We start from the raw sequence: 12242 nt of genomic DNA, 5'->3' as shown, positions 1-12242 counted from the left end.
ACAATAGGCTGTAGCACAATAGCCAATAGTGGTCAACCAGTTTACAGTGGCAATTTATCTGTCTTCAGTGGTGTCAACGTCGGTGGACGACCGGACACGATTGAAAAATTTGTGAACAGGCCAAACAGTATTTCATTACCTATGCCCCTAAGCACCAACTTAATTGATGATTTTCCAAATTCTTAAGTTAGATAATTGAAAAGAATCTTTAATTAGATTGATTTTATTTTTTTCATTCAATCAAGAAGTTGTGGAAGTCTCAATCAAGAAATTGTGGAAGTTTCTATTCTTTTACAGAAAAGAAAATGATCTCTTAATAATTTCCTTCGTTTAATTTTTAACTTTAATGCTAGTCAGAACAATTTTGAAGACAATAATTTTAGAAAAAAATACTTCATTTTTTAAATTAATAGTTCTCTAAAAACAATATTTTGCTATCACAAAAATTTTACGAGTTTTTTTTCTATTGTTTACAATGTTCCTAAATTGATATTGAAAATGTTCCAAGATTTTCCATGAAGTTCCACGAATTCTGCTGCATTTATTTTACCGCTATTTCCCCGGTGTTTATTTACATTTTTACACGACCTCGCAGCCCTCAGAACCCATTGGAGTTCATTGACCGGTGCGACCAATGGGCGCGAGGTTATCCACAGTGAAATCCTATGCTTCTCCAATGGTAAGTCGTCTTTAATTATTCACTAGTAAAGGGCGAAAACCAATCGTCTGGTCAATTGCTTATCTTTTGTTGTTCCTCGCGCAGCGTTGACAGCTTTTTTTGTTATCAGTGATCATAATCACTTTTTTTATCATCTATCACCGCGAATGAATCACGGAAATACGAAACAACGTCAAGCGCACTTTTAGAGAGGTTTGCAACGTTCAATTGACGTTGTGTTATCAATTTTTATAATTGTAAATGTCTGTATCTGCAGCGAGATGAACTACGCGGAATCTGTGAGTATGGTTGAGCATTCTCTAGCCCATATCAACCTCCGAGTTTACACCTCAATCCTCAAACAAATTATTATTTACATTCTTTTGTTTGGCTGATGCGTTAGTAATTTTTTGAGGTTATGGCGGCCAGTGAAATCGTCGCGAAATTGAATAAATCTCTCAGCTGAAGGAGAAATTCTTGACGTATTGAATAAATGAATAAGCATGAATTCGCTATTGACTACTTTCGCAAAATTCACCTCTAATCAAATTCTATTATTTCCATTAGGTCGGCGCTAGGACGTGCTCGTCGGAAGAGAAGCGGGAGGGAGAGATGAAACGGGAGTTGTCTGGTAAGATCTCATTAATTTTTTTTATGACTTCAGAATAGTTCTGCTCACTTAAATTAACGCATCTTGGCTTCTCCTGATAGGTAAGGGACTCTACGAGGATGGTATGACTTGCGAGGAGATGAGTGCAATGATTCAAGCTTACAATGCATCAATAAATAACAGTGGGGAGATGAGTCATCAAAATTCCTTGTCCGAGGTAAATATTCTAATAGCAACATAATATATTTCCTTGAAAACAAGAAAAAAATCGCAAAACTCATCGTTAATGATAATTAAGTTACGAGGGTGATCGTCGATAATTGTTTAGCTTGGAAAAATTGAATCTCCAGAAAAACCCAATTTTTTTCTTTTGGAGATTTCTTTTACAAAATTCGGGCCCTCTAACTACCCAAGTCGACACTTTCCCCTCTTTCAGATCATTCCATCGACTCCTCCAGCGGAAGGCACATCTCACAAACCATCTCGGTCGACCCGAGACTCCACCTCGCCAGAGCGGCCTTCAGCAACATTCTCCAATTATTCAAAAATTCTGAACAAAAAGTCCCCAGAAGATAAGCTACAGAAATCTTCGGAGGGTTCATCAGAGCCAGCCGTCGTTGATGGGCCACTACACGTGTTATCCCCAAGTCCCCCCAGGTATGGGATGCCTAATGCTACCTCCGAGACACCCTCGCCGAGCCAGAGTGTCACGAACCTCCCCAAGAAAATCCAGAATGTACCTCAAAAGCTGCCGAGTTTACTGCAGGGGCTAAGAACCGAGATATGGAGGATAGACCCCTGGGATCCCAAGCAGGAAAAAGATGTTCCTCTGAAGAAACTCCAGCGTTTTCAGGGCTCTCGGCCCCCCGCGAGGTACAAGATGGTGGATGGTGTGCCTCAGATACCGGATGAACTGAAGAAATTCGTGGACATGAGCCTCATGGAGTGCCACATATCATACTACGAGGACCACAAGGATGAGTACAGTAACGAGGTCGAGTGGGGGTCACCCATCAAGGTGGGTTCCTCCGAGCAATTAATTAACTGCCGATACAATCGTTGATATCACTCGTATCTTCCAATGTTTGCTTGATGGAGATTTTTTGAATGGGCGATGCTATTCTTAAAATATCCAATTGCATTTGGACCAATTTATTACCCTTTTTACGATACATAATTTTCCTATTTCTCTTTTTCAAAGTGTGATGATTAGGGTGTGCCTGTTCGTAACGTCTTGTATTTGCTATATTCAGTAATAAAGTTTTTAATTAACAAAATGAAAGTCTTGGTAATTTCAGGGGATTGAGTGGATTAGGGGGATTTTGATTCAGTTAGTAACGTAACTATAAATTGAAAAATAGGATGAATTACTTGATTTCGTAATTATTTAACGAAATTTACCTAGGATAATAATTTTTTTTCTAATTCCTCATTTGCACCTCTCACTTCCTCAGCGCTTTAATTAACGAGAAAAGTCTTGGAAATTTCGTGGATTGCACATAGAATTATATAATCGCCAATTTCCCCACTTGACACATTTCTTCAAACATTTTTTCTTTCGAAAATACTAAATTTCTAAAAACAATTCAGCTGAAATTCGGTGGAAAAAATCATTTGGGATTTTTCAAATTAATTCTTCTCACGAAATGCTCTGCAGTGTTCCCCTGAAAAATTCTCTTTTCCTCTCAGACAAAAAATAGCATTCACCTCACGGGACGAGAATTTTCCTCAGAAAAATCTCGTCGGAATTATTTTAATCTCAAAATCCCTGAAGTAGACATATACAAACTTTGTCTTTAACTTCTCCTCGCAGATGGCAACAGGTACCTGGAACGGGAGTCTCGACAAGGTCATCCGTCCCGAGTGCGAAATCCCGGAACGTTCCCAATCACAGGAGAAATCCGCGATGAAGCCGGAATCCGAAGTGTTGAGTTGCAACGTCTATGATGACGACGACGACAAAGACTTCGAGTCTAGTAGAAAGCGCTCCAAGCCCTCGGAATGTCGTGCTCTGGGTCCGGTGATGAGCGCGTCAAACCGTCGTACCCGGACTACTCCGAGGCTGAAGCAATCGCCAATGGAGGAGGACGAGTCCACGAAATCAGACAACAAGGACGCAAACTGGATGGAGCGACCAAAGACCCCTTCTTCTAGGAAGCGTCCCGTAAAGAGTCGAGACTCCAGTGGTCCACAGGTAGCAAAGTCGACTCGCGACGTTTCTCCAGAATTCGAGCCCCAGGAAATTCCCCCAGAGCTGAGAGGAAAAACCTCAACGCCATCAGACGGTTCGAGTGTCAAAAATGAGCCCGTGTACCCCAGGAGGATATCACCCCCGAATCCCTCCAGATTTCGAGGGCCCAGGAGTCGAAAAACGGTGGGAGTATCGAATTTGCTCAGCAATAGACCACAGTTGTCTGTGGAGAGGATCACCAGAAAAAAACCAGAAACGAGCTTGACGTCTGACGAGATCGAAGCCTTGATCACCGACGATGAGGATGATTCCCCAATTTTTGTCCCTCAGAAGGCAAGAACGAGATCTGAGACTGTTTCAACAGTAGTGGACGTCGAGGTGAGTTGACGAGTAATTTAAATATTTTTACCGATGATTCTGGAAGCCCTGCAATCGTTCAAAATTAAGCTTCCAAATTTTTGAGTCAATTACGTACATAAATCAAATTTTAATCTCAATTTGATTTTCTCCCCGACTTGCAATTTGAATTGCAGGCTCAGGAAGACCGAAAAAAGAAAGAAGTGGAGAAGCGCCGAAGAGACCAGGAGGACCGAGAGAAGCAGGAGAGAGTCCAGCGGAGGATCAGGGAGGAGAAGCAATTGATAAGGGCCAAGGAGGGCATGGCGACCTTAGAAAAGGAGAGGAGAGACAAATACAAGGCTGGAGGGCCTGCGAGGCTGGGCAGAAGAACCGAATTGGAAGATGACTCTACCAGGAAGACTATTCTCAACTGGGATTCTGAAAATCGCCCGACTCCCAGTGCTGATGAGGTCGAGGACATGTTTGCTGTGGCAGCCAATGCACAACAGGGGGTCCAGTGCCCCATATGCTCGAAGTACTTTCCTCACGGCGACGAGATCGAGACTCATGCTGCCAACTGTGGGGATTCATTTGCGGATGGGAATGAAGGCGATGAAGAGGAGGGTAACAGGGGACCTTCCTCTGGCAGACGATCTGCTAACGCTTTCGAGTGTCTGAAGTGTGGAAATTATTGGACGAGGGATGGACACGAGTTCGAAGAACACGTGGCAAAATGTATTAATGACAGCGAGACAGGTAATTATGGGGGATTTTTAAGATTTGAAGACGAAGGGGCCGGAGAAAAGAAATCGTCAATCCATCCATTAGTAAGGTGTAAATAAACTAAAGCAATTTTTTCCAGCAGGTGGAAGTCGATCAGCTCCCAGAGACATACCAGACTCTCCAATTCGTAGTTTCACCGTCCTAAGTTCAATAAAAAATTCAGAAATAGACTACGCTGCCCAACTCCGTAGGAGGAAGGCACCACCGAGAGGGACTGCCAGTCGCAAAAGAAGGAAACAGTTCTAAAAGTGTCTATTGTATGTCTTCCTTCTAATGGTTTTTCTTAACATCTGATTCCGTTACGACAAATGATTTTTGTATAATTTCAAAGTTCCTTTGCTACCTTAGATACAGCAGTATTGAAATAAAGTGAGTATGGTTCCTAAAACCAGCGACTGTCTGTGGGTAACAAAAAATAGCGTTCAAAATTGTGAACATCTGTGATTGAGACGTATTGAGGGCCTGTGAGGGCCTCAAAGCAACACATTGATGCCTTAACAAATCTTAAAGTTCGTTTCATTGACGGCTAAATGAATTTATATAAGTTTTCAAATTTTTAGCACAGCGTGAAGTCATAGTTTGATAGCATTTATACAGATGTTTTTTTTATTTTCTCTACGCACATTTGACATGTGAATACCCAGTGGGGAAAAATACCTGAAATGGTTTCATTCGTTCAAAATACTTGTGTATATTAAAGAACCATTTGATTGGTAATAAATTTGATGAAGTTGTAATTCTATCGTTTGTACTCGATTCGTAGTGGTTTTGATAGAGCTTCAAATATTTCATTAGTTGTCATTTATTTTTAAATAAATGAGGTGCCAAGTGGCTTCTCTGTGCAACAAGCAGAACCTTCCTATGGTAAGTTGTGACCTTTGTGTACCACCTTTACCACTAACCCATAACTCAACAAATAAATGATTGAACCAGGGATTAACGAGGAAATCGCTGATGTTTATGGATCGGCCTCAACCGGAAAATTTCACAGCGGTGGCGGATAAACTGCGATGGTGTACGTACCTGTCGATAGGGATTACCACGGAGGACGTGACTGACTGGGTGGTTTTTTTTTTTTCATCTAGGAAGCCCAGGAACTGAGAAAAACGCGAAAAAAGAAAAAATCGATTTTAGAAAATTCCCGGACCCCGAGAAAAATCGGAAATCGTCTCATGAATCCAATGGCGCCAGCCAAATCGTCCTAGCTATGATATTAAGGATGGTAATCTCGATATGAGGTGAAACGATCGCAAAATATAAATTTTCAATCTATCGATCAAACTCATATTTTATTTCTCATCATTGATTAACAGTTTATAAAAGTTTTAATTATTTATTATACGTTCTTTTGTTAGGAGAGAGCCGTTTTTTTAAATTCAGTAAAATAGAAACACCAGATGTTTGAAGCGAAAAAACAAGCAAATTCCAAGAATATTGATAATTTTCAACAACTTATTTACGAAATAAAATTTTTCTTGTCTCTCCAACTCGAAGGTTCCACATCATTTTCTGGAAATGCCCATAAATTGTTTACAGCATTTTTTACGGCCTTCCTTGATAAAGACTTCCTTGAAATTCCGAAGCTGAGTATAAGAGATTAGCAGACGAAAAACGTATCTCCTAGCGTTGAAAGCGTGAAAAAAATCATGAAGAGCGAAGTTATAGTAATGTTCATCGGTTTGGCCGCGATTGGCAGTGCTTTTGCCCAATCTTATGACAGTGCTAAGTATGAACATAAACAATTGACCAAGGAAATCAAGGAAATTAATCGTCAAATCGAAAAAACCGGAGAGATTAATTGCTTCACCTGTAAGTATAAGATCCTGCCACCATTTGAGATCAATACAAGGTATTCCACGCCAAATGAATAAATTGTTATAAACATTTAAAGATAGAACGAAAATTATCTAAAAATGCTCGTACAGGCACTATTAAATAGATAATTTCCATTCTTGACAAACTTCGGAGAAAATTCCAAGTTCTCAAAAATTATTTCAAAATGTTTCCCGGCTCCAGAATTATTCTCGAATTGTTTTTGGATTTCTCTAATCGTAGGAAAAATTACCATTAATTTTCAAGGGAGTGAGTGTTCATGATTGAGTGCAGAGTTTGAAATAAAAAAAATATTATTGAGCTTAGATCATCAGCTTTATAAGTTCTAACGTTTGCAAATGCAACTAATGAATGACCACATTGATGTCTGGTTTTTTCGTACATCAAAGAACTGATTTATAAAAAATGATTAATATGCTCATTTTTTTATTCTCCCTGATAGCGCCATAAAGGCCTCAAGTGTTTTGAAGAAGAGAATGCCGAAACAGTGTTCGATAACACTGTCAATCTGTGTTGGATGATATTTATTATTGTCTCCTTCGTTATTCTGTTCTCAGCCTTTCAGAAATTTCTATCAGCCTTCTTTAAATTATTCCCAATGGCCACTCACTTGCATCAAAGATTCCTCTCAGGGCCAATGGAGTGCGAAGATAACAAGAATACTATAGTGACTTTGTTGAAGAAAAAGAAAGAATTCAAAGAGACGCTTCTTGAGGAATTCCATGACAAAATGAAAGCACTGCACCCGATGAAAGGGAGGAAAGGTTACGGAAAAGATGGAGAACAAGAAAACGCGGGTACAGAAACAGTTGAGAAGAACTCTGAAACAACAAATCACCCGACTCCTGATCCAAAAGGGATTGAATAGCTTTGAGAAATTAGTCGCCGGAAAAAAAATATTTTAGAGTTGTCTAAAATATTGATAAACTTATTTTTTAAGGACGGAAATCCTCGTTGCATACATGCCCAATTAAGTATCGAAGTAAATAAAAATAATTTGTTAGTCAAATTTCGTGGAAAGTTGATCGACAATATTCACTATTTCGCTTTCAATGAATAAAACAGAAATAAAATTATAAGACACTAATTATAAGTGGTTAGTTTATTGCACTTATTTTTTACAAATAATGATTTTATTACTCTATACCTGAGGGGACTCGAAATCATCATTCTTAGTGGTTCTAGGGTTCAACTTCTCTTCTAAAACTTCTTCGAACTGAAACTTCTCAGTCTCAGCGCACGCCAAAGGCGACCCACTGCATTTTGTTATGTTTTATGTAGTAATAAAATCACAGTTGAACTGGATTTTCTTCTATTTACACAAATTAGAACAAAATTATTTACAAAAATATTAGAAACGAAATTACTGAAAGAGAAATTCAACCCGATCACCCCCTTTGCTATTATTTATCGAAAATAAAATTGGCACATAGGCGTATGTGACTACTTCATCCATCACGATGAAGACCCCTTCCAATGAGCAATGCGTGAATCACAAGATCAATTTAATTTAGGTTCAAAATATCACTAGGCAAGGGAAAATCCCAGGATATCCTCCATCGAATAATCAAACAGTTTCAGGTCTATCCTGTAGAATTCTGCTAGTTTCCTGAGTTGTTTGAACGACAACCTGGAGTAGTAATCTTCCAATTTTTTTTCCGTCGGCTCGCGACCTGTTGGTTTCGATGGAAAACTGGAATAACGAGAATGTAATTAACATGAATCCGCAAATAATTCGAAAAAAGTTCACGACTGCAACTAGAGCAAGGAGATCATCAAGGAGTTCATATAGATCATTTACCTAATTTCCCTGATTATAAAAAAGTTTCCTTTTCCCCCAGTGCGGCAAAACAAAAATTTAGTCATTACCTAATGTACCCCGTCCCAATCCTTTCCAGAACCTCAGTGGCATCTTCCACCAGCGTTTCATACTTGCTAATGAGATTATAATTAACTATACAAGGCAGACACAATTCACTGACTGGTCTCCAGTGTTCATTGGTCGTCCTGTTATCATCATAATTCGTGATAAAATCCACGAATTCCCCAAATGTCACGTCATCGCCTCTGCTCAGCGACTCCTTGGTGGCATTTTTTCTGTATCTCTGCAAAGAGGAATAAAAAAAAATTGTTAACATGGAGAACATCCACCAAGACGGATCCTGGAAAATTCCTGAATACATCAGCCAACAAAAAATAATGTTTCTGTTTTCGTTTCTGTTTCGCACCTTAACGATCTTTCTTCCGAAACGAGTTTGGAAGTACTTTGAACTCGTCTCGTCTCTCGTCTCCAGCTTATTCCTGTAAGCTGACAGCAATCTTTCGAGTGGATGCCGAACTGCAATGAGTGCATCGTAAGTAGCCAATTTTTGTTCAATTTCGGCCATTGAGAAGTTACTTAAACGCAGAAAAGTTCCGGAGGCGTGTGTCAAATTGGCTGGAATTTCCAGGGGATCGCTTCCAGACCACTTGCCTGTTGCTATCATAAGAACCCGCTTCCAGTTGGTGCAGGCTACCTGTCGATAAGCATAACAATCAATGAATGATAATAAATTTTATTCCGAATAATTTAAGGCCTGGAAATGATCTTCATTAAAAATTGCAAAAGCCCCATCAATTGACCCTTTTACACCTCTTGAATAATTCTTAACTTGCGAGCTTTCTCCAATGAATAATCACATTGATGTCCCTATTGCCTCACCCTCCCCCCAAGTATTACTAATTATTTATAATTATTCATTGTACGTTTATTACTTTTGGTACATAGCAGTAAAGCAATTCGTGGGCCTCGTCCACCAAAATATTACGAAAGTCCTGGGGATTGAGGTTCTCCAGGTCAAGACTGTCCATTCTCATGACCTCCTCGCAGTTGAGCTGCAGGCGCTCTTGGCGATCCACCAGGACCGATCTCTCGAGGGCGTTGGAGCCCATGACCGAGTAAGGTGGCTTTCGTCTGGGAATATCACCTGACAAACTGATATCCCCCATCACAAACAAATCCACCACCACGCAAGTCCAAATTGTCATGCCCAATGCTACTCTCCATCCTGTCATGGTACGCTGCCTTTCCACTCATTGATTCAGCCCGGCTGCTGCACCAGTCCCGTAGAATTTCCACTCTAGAGATGATAACAGCGACTTGTGAATGCTGGGTGGAGTGGGGCTTAAGAGTCTTGGTATCATTTAGGGACTGAATTTTATTCTTGAACAATTTCCTAAACTTTTCCTCGAATTTTCGAACTCGAACATAAACAATTTATTGTCCATCGACGAACGGTTGAGAAATTCTTGATTAATTGATAATTAGTCTTTCAAAGTCGAAGCTTTTGAGCACTTTAGGGAGCGTTAAATCCCTCTCGATTTATTTTGTTGTAAATTTTCTATTTAAAGTATAGACAAATTATTCATGACATTCAGAAATCGTTCGTTTAAAGGATAAATGGCTGTTACATTAAACAAAGATAAGCCGATGTTATACTCGGTGTTTACTTAGTCACTTCCATGTTTATTAAATGAATTTAAAAAATTTACTTAATGGGCTTATTCAAATTAACAATAATTAATCTTTTTCGTAACGTTTTCCGCGGTTTTTTCGAGATATTTCTCTGCGTATGAATGCAAAATAATATAAATATTCTGAATTAACGAAATTCCCATAAGTATAAAAATAACTGACCCATCGATAACTAGTGATAGCAAGTCCAGTTACTCGTAATTCCACCGTATGTGCTTCATTACTTGTATAATTTCTCAGATACCATCAAATTTGTCCAATATATTCAAAAATTGCAGCGACAAAAATGGAAATTATACAACTTAAATTACGTAAAATTCAACATTCGTCAAATTTTTATTTTGAAAGACTGACGACTGCCAGCGATAATCGTGAGGTTCAAGTATGAAATTATGAGTTTTTTGTGACCTGCTGTATTCCACCAGCTCACAGTTGGTGGACTTTAGTCGTGTGCTGTCGTATACTTACTGTATACGTGAGAGATTCCACACCGAAAACGTGCGCGATTGGAATTTAATAAGAAAAGAAAACCTCGACCCGCACAAACGAACAAATGGGACAGTATAACTGTATAAGTTTGACCGCCAAACACTTTTTTATTCGATGTGTTCGGGATCTTTGTCTCCTTACAGAAATAAATCACTGAAATTAGTGGCCCAGAATTTTGATAGTAATCGTGTTAGCACCTGGGCCCATAAATCCCCGAACTTTGCAAAAGAATTGAAAGTAGATAGTCCCGGCAAGGACACTTCCTCGTGTTTGATCCGCCCAAGTACTGTTATCATTTAGTATTACGAATTCTCAAAAAAAAAATTAGTAAAAATGATCCGGAGTAAAAGGTAAACGCAAAATATTTTCAATTCTTTGATTCTCCTTCTCATAATTATTTAATGATAATTATTATCATTTATTGTAGACGTGATATCCTTTAAGATAGTATAATTTACAAAAATCGAGTTGTATTCTGATCGACGTCAATGGAAATTTACAAGATGTACGTAGTTTTGTATGCGATTGCCTTCAGTATTGAATTTTCCAATAGGCGCCAGTAGAATCAATCGCCTGATTAATTATTCTAGTGGATGAATGGCAAAGCGTGACGAGTTAATTTTCCACAACTCATTGAATGTTGAATTACGAGTAATTGCAAAGGAGAATATCCCATGGCAACAGTGATTGAAACTTTGGTTTCAGCACCAAAAGGACAATAGTGACATGTGAGATTTTTTCCTGTGTTCCAACATTTGGAGATATTTTTCGACTCACCCGAGGAATAAATCCTTTTCAAGTAATTCTTGTGACATTCATATTAAAAATTAATGAGGAGAACACAACAACGTTCGTTTTTTATTATAATTTATAATTATTAAATGATCCGAGAGGTCTTATTCTATGTAGAAGAATTTTAATGACATTAAAATTGCGCAATTGAACTGCTGATGTGTGGTAAAAAATCTTTACAAATGGCAGATCATTATTACCTGAACTTCAATCTCCGACCCCTTGCCGGCAAATCCTTGACAGGTGATCCATTCACAGCGCAATCACAACTTCTGCACAAATTACCGCGTCTGCATGAGCAGTGAGCCGATGTTACTCGCTCATTCGCGGTCACTGTTGCTCGACCCCTCTCAATATCCACCACTATTTCACCTGCTAATTGCGCGAATCTCAGCCAAATCAAATGACCGAGCGCGCTACTGAGCCGTCAGCCCTGAAAACACGAATGTAAACGTGCACATCGGAATGAGAAAACGAGACAAGGACCTGAGCGCGTCCCCGTTTACCTGGAGCCCTCCCTCCGCATTCTCTTTCGCCTTTTTTTTCATTCTTCCGGAATACTTATCCCTTTTCTTTTCACGGAGCTGTGCTCATGCCTCCTCGGAATTTTCCTGAGACTGGGACGAATGTAACGGATACGAATTCCGCATTGTTGTTCTGTTTTTCTGTTAATCTGTCACTTTTTTAGAATTCAATCGATCTGTCATTAGACTGATAATAAATATTCTGCACAGGGAGAAAAGTTCAGGAAAAATTACCCAAAACCTTTGATAAGTCTCAAGTCAATTGTGGTGAACAGAGAAATTATGAAATAAACTTGAATTTCTGCGTGATTTGCGAAAAAAATTACGGTTTGCACCGTAAAAATGGCTTTCGTATGATTTTCTAACGGTATGTAAAACGTCAAGTTCGTTTGGTAATTTTTCTCTAATTGACGCTTTGTTCCAGCGTAACAATTACTCATTTTTTTTAATGACGAGTCTGTCTCACAGTAAAATCAAAAATTAATATCTGAATCAACTGGAAAAACTTT

At 39.0% G+C, this 12242-nt stretch overlaps 2 protein-coding genes across 15 annotated transcripts; one reads left to right on the top strand and one right to left on the bottom strand.

Moving 5' to 3' along the window:
* Positions 1 to 9: 9 nt before the first annotated feature.
* On the top strand, positions 10 to 7501 carry LOC135166412 (uncharacterized). 13 transcript variants are annotated; one of them, XM_064128601.1, is made up of 11 exons: positions 10 to 127; positions 509 to 679; positions 1226 to 1289; positions 1370 to 1485; positions 1705 to 2286; positions 3082 to 3837; positions 3993 to 4554; positions 4661 to 5445; positions 5515 to 5596; positions 5667 to 6390; positions 6972 to 7501. In XM_064128601.1, exons 2-8 carry the CDS (start codon positions 635 to 637, stop codon positions 4825 to 4827), a joined length of 2292 nt encoding a protein of 763 aa, XP_063984671.1. In that variant the 5' UTR covers positions 10 to 127; positions 509 to 634; the 3' UTR covers positions 4828 to 5445; positions 5515 to 5596; positions 5667 to 6390; positions 6972 to 7501. The 13 variants fall into 13 exon arrangements, with proteins under 13 accessions (XP_063984671.1, XP_063984670.1, XP_063984675.1 ...); XM_064128600.1 differs by having other exon boundaries at positions 5515 to 6390; XM_064128605.1 differs by having other exon boundaries at positions 4661 to 5803; positions 6118 to 6390.
* Positions 7483 to 11566, bottom strand: LOC135166421 (carbohydrate sulfotransferase 11-like). 2 transcript variants are annotated; one of them, XM_064128628.1, is made up of 5 exons: positions 11410 to 11566; positions 9169 to 9533; positions 8643 to 8930; positions 8284 to 8519; positions 7483 to 8107 (listed from the first exon to the last, which is right to left on the bottom strand). In XM_064128628.1, exons 2-5 carry the CDS (start codon positions 9466 to 9468, stop codon positions 7942 to 7944), a joined length of 990 nt encoding a protein of 329 aa, XP_063984698.1. In that variant the 5' UTR covers positions 9469 to 9533; positions 11410 to 11566; the 3' UTR covers positions 7483 to 7941. The 2 variants fall into 2 exon arrangements, with proteins under 2 accessions (XP_063984698.1, XP_063984699.1); XM_064128629.1 differs by lacking the exon at positions 11410 to 11566 and adding an exon at positions 10091 to 11192.
* Positions 11567 to 12242: the final 676 nt, after the last annotated feature.

This window comes from Diachasmimorpha longicaudata, chromosome 10 (genome assembly GCF_034640455.1).
Source record: "Diachasmimorpha longicaudata isolate KC_UGA_2023 chromosome 10, iyDiaLong2, whole genome shotgun sequence".
NCBI classification, from domain to species: domain Eukaryota; kingdom Metazoa; phylum Arthropoda; class Insecta; order Hymenoptera; family Braconidae; genus Diachasmimorpha; species Diachasmimorpha longicaudata.
This window is presented reverse-complemented; position numbering and strand designations above follow the sequence as displayed.

Coding starts and splice junctions, on each gene's coding strand:
- LOC135166412 (XM_064128601.1), top strand. CDS start 635: ATGGGCGCGAGGTTATCCACAGTGAAATCCTATGCTTCTCCAATG. Junction 1,290..1,369: donor GATGAAACGGGAGTTGTCTG/GTAAGATCTCAT, acceptor TTCTCCTGATAG/GTAAGGGACTCTACGAGGAT. Junction 2,287..3,081: donor AGTGGGGGTCACCCATCAAG/GTGGGTTCCTCC, acceptor TTCTCCTCGCAG/ATGGCAACAGGTACCTGGAA.
- LOC135166421 (XM_064128628.1), bottom strand. CDS start 9,468: ATGACAGGATGGAGAGTAGCATTGGGCATGACAATTTGGACTTGCGTG. Junction 8,931..9,168: donor TTTACTGCTATGTACCAAAA/GTAATAAACGTA, acceptor GCTTATCGACAG/GTAGCCTGCACCAACTGGAA. Junction 8,520..8,642: donor TCGGAAGAAAGATCGTTAAG/GTGCGAAACAGA, acceptor TCCTCTTTGCAG/AGATACAGAAAAAATGCCAC.